At 40.8% G+C, this 6,497-nt stretch overlaps 1 protein-coding gene across 1 annotated transcript in view; it reads left to right on the top strand.

Annotated features, from left to right (window-relative positions):
* Positions 1-2,344: 2,344 nt before the first annotated feature.
* itgb3a (integrin beta 3a) overlaps positions 2,345-6,497 on the top strand; it is an 11,564-nt gene continuing 7,411 nt past the window's right edge. Inside the window, exons 1-8 of the mRNA XM_032536452.1 lie at positions 2,345-2,775; positions 4,178-4,263; positions 4,528-4,732; positions 5,002-5,254; positions 5,384-5,546; positions 6,021-6,182; positions 6,289-6,384; positions 6,476-6,497. The exon at positions 6,476-6,497 is cut by the window's right edge and continues 68 nt beyond it. Coding sequence (XP_032392343.1) covers positions 2,679-2,775; positions 4,178-4,263; positions 4,528-4,732; positions 5,002-5,254; positions 5,384-5,546; positions 6,021-6,182; positions 6,289-6,384; positions 6,476-6,497 — 1,084 coding nt within the window. The 5' untranslated portion in view covers positions 2,345-2,678. The remainder of the gene's footprint in view (positions 2,776-4,177; positions 4,264-4,527; positions 4,733-5,001; positions 5,255-5,383; positions 5,547-6,020; positions 6,183-6,288; positions 6,385-6,475) is intronic.

Below are 6,497 nucleotides of genomic sequence, written 5' to 3' on the forward strand. Positions count from 1 at the left end.
GTTATGTGCCAGGAAACACCAAGGCATAGGTAGGTTAACAAAAGTGTGTATTGGATATTGAATATGGATCGACCAAGTAAGACAAATAGCAAGGAAAGTGTTAGAAGCCATGTTTTGAAACTAAGGGGCTTTTCACCTTTGGGACTCCTAATCATGCCGAGTGAAATAAGAAAAACAGTCATTAATTACACACTGATACAGATTGCAGGGACATATTGCCACAGCAGAGTGGTGCCCGACATCAATCCCACTAAACAAGCATCATTAAAGTTATTTTAAGGAGGAGATGAAGCTTTGATTTGCAGGGGGATATTCAACTAAGTATGTGTGTGTGTGTGTGTGTGTGTGTGTCTGTGTGTCAGTCTGTCTGTCTGCACCTACTGCAGCCATCCGTTTGAATGGCTTGTGTTAGTTGTGAAACGGATTACAGATTTCACAAATCTGATTGAAGAAAGTCCTCTCCAGTGCAGACATCTCATGCACGTCCCCAGCCGCCACCCATTAACCTTGTTTCCATTAAGACACATCTCAGTAATGCAGGCTATGCTGCTCTGTCTTTTATTTCCCTTTATTTGTCACATTCTGTCTCCTTTATTCCTTCAACTTCTTTCATTACAGGTGTGTCTTGCTTATATTTAACAGCAGGCTACATTAGCCTTGCCACAGTTCTGAAGTCTGGATGCGCTTAAAACAACAACAGAAATGCGCTCTTTTCTTCTTTCCATCCCTCATGTATCCTCAGTTATTTCTTTCTCTATTTATTTTTACTTTCTCCACATAAACAGTCTCATCCCCTGAGAGGGAAATGTAAGCTGCCGATCCAGAGGGGCTAGAGGAGGGCAAGGCAGATCCGATAGCAAGGCATCACAACACAAATACACATTGTCCCACGTCAGCGACTCCAGGGCACATTTCATAAGCCTGCCAACCCTTCACCTGAGAAAAAACTCATGTCTCTCCACTTGACCCTCCCACCCGCCAGTTAAACGCAGCAAAGCAGGAAAGGGTAAGCCGGTTGCGGATAACCAAACACTGATTTTGTCTGAGAATGATTGCGTTTTACTATTGACTCTCTGAGACTCAGTGAAAAGCTTAAAGGGCCAGATAGCTCTGCAACACAGGTCAGGGACCTTCCATCCCTTTTCCCTCCTCCAGCCTGCATCCTCGCTTCTCATTCAGTCTTAATTGGCTGCCATCCGACCCAGTGTCTAGCTATTTACTCAAGACAACTGGCGCTATGTTCTTCTGAAAATGCCGTTCATCTGTGGGGGTGATTGCCACAGACGGCTTTGGAGCCAATAGATCCAAATCAGTCAATACTGAAGAGGGGGTTTGATTGACCCCAGGATATTACCTGCCCCATCCACCCACACCGAGAGCTTAATGCCAGCGGAACAGTTGACTGTCATAGCTGTTCTACTCATTTCTCTATATTTGTCATTTCTTCCCTTGGTAATTCTTGGACCCGGGTGGCAGTAACTTAGCAACAAGCTGGAGAATAACAGCAAGGCACAGGGATAAAGATTCAATAAATGGACAAGTGCAGAGAAAAGAAGCATTGTCTGCCCCCCCCCCCATACACACACACATACACACAGACACACAACACAACACTTTCCGAAGTTCATTTCAGTCAGGCAATCTTAGCTTTTATCTCTGTTTTTTTGCCTCTTTTCCCTCTTTTTTTTCTTGTTTTAAAAGCTGGCAAATTTTCACATGCTCCGTTATTTAGTGGAATGGGAAGAGGTTTCCTGTGGCGTGCTCTTATCAGTAATAAATTTAGTAAGGAGGAGGACAGACAGCTTGGCTTCACTGTTTCTAGGGAACGCATCATAGTAATTGCTTGGGGCAAAATCATTCTGTTTTGAACCCCCCCCCCCAAAAAAAAAAATCAAGAAAGGACTACTTAAACTATTTTTGTATATTATATTCCCACTAGGGGTCCTTCTACCACAACTACACAACTTGGTGTTGGGCGTTCACAGCTGTAAAAAAGGTGAAAACGTATGAATGCAGTGGTGCAAATGGTCCAGTACAAAAGTTAAAGAATCAAAATTATTAAATAATGTATTCATTTGTTAATTTGTAGGCTCTATTTGTTTATTGTATTACTGTGTTCAACAATTTTAGTTTGATTGATTTCACTTATATTTTTCAGTTGAATAAAACTAAAACTTAAATAGGCTATATGAATTTCTATTACTAAAACACACTGATGCCTGTTTTCAGATTCAGAGTGATTTTTTCAAAATAATTTGTTAGTATTTTTGTCTTTGTTTCGTTTTGTTTTTTTGCCAAACCTACCCATCTGATTTATTTTTTCTTCTTCTTCTTCTACTTGTAGCTTATAGGAGTTGCAGAGACATCTGTCCAGGTGTTTCTTGAGACGAGGTCCAAACACAACCGTGTTGGCTGTGTGTAAAGTGAATGTAGCCTACTGTATGCAAAAGTGAGACTTTTGATGTTGTTATATTCCTCCTCATCTTATCAAAACGTTATCGAACCATTAAGAAGCGAGTGTCAACATGCCGTTCCCAGACAGGCTACATGTAGCCCACTGTATGGAGAGTTGGATGTATGAGGAAAAGCTATGACCCAACATGCGTTAAGCAAGTCAAGAATGAGGAAAGACATTCAAGTTGCGAAGTGAACAAGTCCACAGGGAACACACACGGCTCATGTCAAGTCGGCTCCGTTACTCTCCAGCCATGGGAACTTTATTAGACCGTCCAGTGATACTGTTTCTCCTTATGTTGTCAGCATCAAAGGTTTTCGGTAAGTTTATATCACTTGAGCTGCTTTTTGAAATGTTCACCTGCTTAGGCGCCTGGGGGTGCTTCCGCCCGAGTGGTAGCTCATCTTTAAAGATATTACCAACTGTTAATATTTATATGTTCTGATGATTTTTTTTTTTTTTTTTAAATATAATCTTCTCAAACGGAACATAAAGTAACGCTGACTTGAATGGAGTGACGTTGTTTGTAATTTGCGCTGCTCTGTTGGAGCTTTCGCCACCTCTCCTTATAAGGGAGTAAAATGGGTTTCTCAAAGCGAGGGGACCAGGGCTCCCCGGGTCTCCTCAGGGAAAAATAATAATTAGGGAATAAGCAGCTGTACATTATATAGGCTATATATATGTGCTTGGGGATTTTACTTTTTCTCAATTAACTCAGAAAGAAAAAAAAAGAAAACTTTATGACTATGTAGACTTTGTAGTTTACTACACTATCAGACTTATTTGGAGCTTAAGTGGTGTAACTAAAAAAAAACATATGGTGTTTTTTCAGTGTATAGGCTACTTTAGGGGCCCTTGACATTGCCAGGTCATTTGGGAATTAATATGATTTTGGGCAGTTATTCAAGAGTCCAATGAAGTCCATTTATTATTCTGTCAGATCTCAGACACTTTCTACACAGGTGGATTTACCTTGGCGACAGTGCTTTTGTGTTAACTCTAGTGAGCCACACCCACAGGCCATGCTAGGTAACAAATAAGAAAGTGTTTGGTATTATCTGTTGACCCACTTATAATGAAAAGGTAGGTGTCATTTGCTAACATGGTCAAATGGCAAGAATAAGGATTAGCATCATTAACGTTATGGGTAAACTGCACAGAGACTACTCTTGTGAAGGACTGAATGTGATGGACGGTATCTGCATTTGTGGTTGAACAGAGCTCATTGGCACTGCTGATTAAAAAGTGTGGTCAACAGTTATCTTTGTCAGTCTCTTGAAAGTGAAAGGAAATGCATTTTGTGCTGTGTTGGAATATAGCTTTTACTCAAGAACTGTACTTAAAGTTCTAATTCAAGGTACTTGAGTATTTCCATTTTCTGCTACTTTCTTATTCTTCTCTTACTGTACTTATTTACAGACTCAGATTAGTAATACAAAATATAATCAGACAAAATGATGATGTATTATTATGGATAAAGATAAGACTTTATTTATCCCTTGGTGACATTCACAAGCTGCCTGTATGGATAGTAACCTTTAGCAGCTGCAACATTTAAGTTATCAATAAACATTATTCTGAATTGGGTGCATTCTGTATAAAGAGTACTTTTACTTTTTGTAACAGTATTTCTAGGTTGGCTACTTTTAATTTAGCAAAACATCTGAGTACTTCTTCCAACACTGATTTTGTGTTACATTTCTGTTTGTGTGATTACCAAAGGTTCCAACATCTGCACATCACAAGGAGTCACCACTTGTCAACGGTGCTTGGCTGTTCACCCTACCTGTGCATGGTGCTCTCAGGAGGTAAAAACACCAGACGTCCACATACACACAGTGTCTAGTCGCCCCTCCCATTCATTGCTCAGTGCAACAAGTTGGAACAGAAACCTCATTTGCCAACAGCATTCTTCTTGTGGTCATCCTGGTTGTTCTTTAACATGCTTATACAGTACATTGTAGCCTCTGAACTGTTACAAGAAGAAAATGGGTGTTTTCCTCAGGGCTCCTGTACACGGAAGACACATAAGAACTTATGGATGTTCTTTAATGCAATGGTACTTTATTTAGGAGTATGGAAAAGGGGGATCCAGCGCATCCCGCTGCGACCTGAAGCAGAATCTGCTGAATGGAGGGTGCAGTAAGACAGCTGTGGAGTTTCCCTCCAGCACCCTGAGTATTCAGGAGAACAAACCGCTCAGTGACAAGGCCTCGGGTACTGCTGACGATGTCACACAGATAAAGCCTCAGAAAATCCATATGGCACTAAGGCCAGGTACTTTTACACCCATCAAGACATCACCTATACAACCAGTTGCTAACAACCATGACCTGATCAACACAGTGGAGACCCCAAGAAACATTATTTTTGTTGTGCATGCACTAAAAGCCTGATACACCAGAGCTGGTTGCACATCTTTAACATACTGATTCTGTATTTTATTATTATCTAATATTTAATCATTTTCACTTTAAAGACAACAAAAAGATTCAGGGACATCCAATTTATCTCATGCAATCAACCCTCTGCTCTTTCTCTCTCAGGAGATACCAAGCATTTCACCGTGTCAGTGAAACAGGTGGAGGATTACCCAGTGGACCTCTACTATCTGATGGATCTTTCATATTCAATGAAGGATGACTTGGCTCGCCTTCGCACCTTGGGCAACGAGCTTGCAGTGGCCATGGGCCGCACCACAAGCAACCTACGCATGGGGTTTGGAGCCTTTGTGGACAAGACCACCTCCCCTTACATGTACATGTATCCTCCAGAGGCAGTCAAAAACCCTTGCTACGGGTAGGTATTGTTGATGGTACATTTGAGGAGGAGAAAGTTGAAATGGAGATTTTCGAATATTCTGAGAAAGTCCTTCCAGTTCCCCTTCACTGATTTCCTATCCCCCATTCACTTATTTAATACAAATAGAATTCACGACACATGCCTGGCTCAATTTGGGTTCAAGCATGTCCTGTCACTGACGGAGAGGGTGGCTCGCTTCACTGAGGAGGTGGGGAAACAGCAGGTGTCTAGAAATAGAGATGCTCCAGAGGGTGGATTTGATGCTGTCATGCAGGCTGTGGTCTGTAAGGTATGAAAATGTCATTACATACACATGCTTGCAGAGCATGTGCATACATACATACACTACCGTTCAAAAGTTTGGGGTCACTTAGAAATGTACATTGCACTCCATTATAGTCGGAATACCAGCTGAGATCAGTTGCATTGTTTTTATTTAACCAGGGCAGCAGTTTTCACATTACATTATGTGCTTAAATTATTGCAAAAGGGTTCTCCAATGCTTTTTCAGTAAGTTCATTAAAATTATACCATATTAGTAAACAGAATGTGCCTTTGGAACATTGGATGAATGGTTGCTGATAATGGGCAATGTAGATATTGCATTAAAGATCAGCCACCCACCCAAATCAGCTGGTATTCTGTCTCCAATGGAGTGGTATGGAAATTTGTAATTGACCCCAAACTTTTGACCAGTAGTGTACATACAGTATTAGTTTTTAATTTTACTTGCCATCTTTATTTCTGTGTTCATCGTCATCAGGACAAGATTGGCTGGCGTCCGGATGCCTCGCACCTTTTGGTATTCACCACGGATGCCAAAACTCACACAGCCCTGGATGGACGTATAGCTGGAATTGTCCAACCCAATGATGGAGTGTGTTACCTTGATAATGATAATGTTTACAACAAATCCACTGTGCTGGTAAAGTCATAAATTAAAATACATCAATAATTCACTTTTTATAGTTTCAGAGTTGTTTAACATAACCTACTTCCATTGAAGACAATTTGCTTCCTGTGTTTTTCAGGACTATCCCTCTTTGGCACTCATAACAGACAAAATGTCTGAAAACAACATAAATCTAATTTTTGCTGTGACCAGCTATGTGGTGCCGCTTTACCAGGTAACTGCACTGCTTGTGCAGCATTAATTTCTTTAAGTTATGAAAAACATAAAACTGTGTCATCATCTTGCTGTCATGCCTGTCATTTCAGGAGTACAGTCAGCTCATTCCAG

Source organism: Etheostoma spectabile, chromosome 15 (assembly GCF_008692095.1).
Source record: "Etheostoma spectabile isolate EspeVRDwgs_2016 chromosome 15, UIUC_Espe_1.0, whole genome shotgun sequence".
Classification (NCBI taxonomy): Eukaryota; Metazoa; Chordata; class Actinopteri; order Perciformes; family Percidae; genus Etheostoma; species Etheostoma spectabile.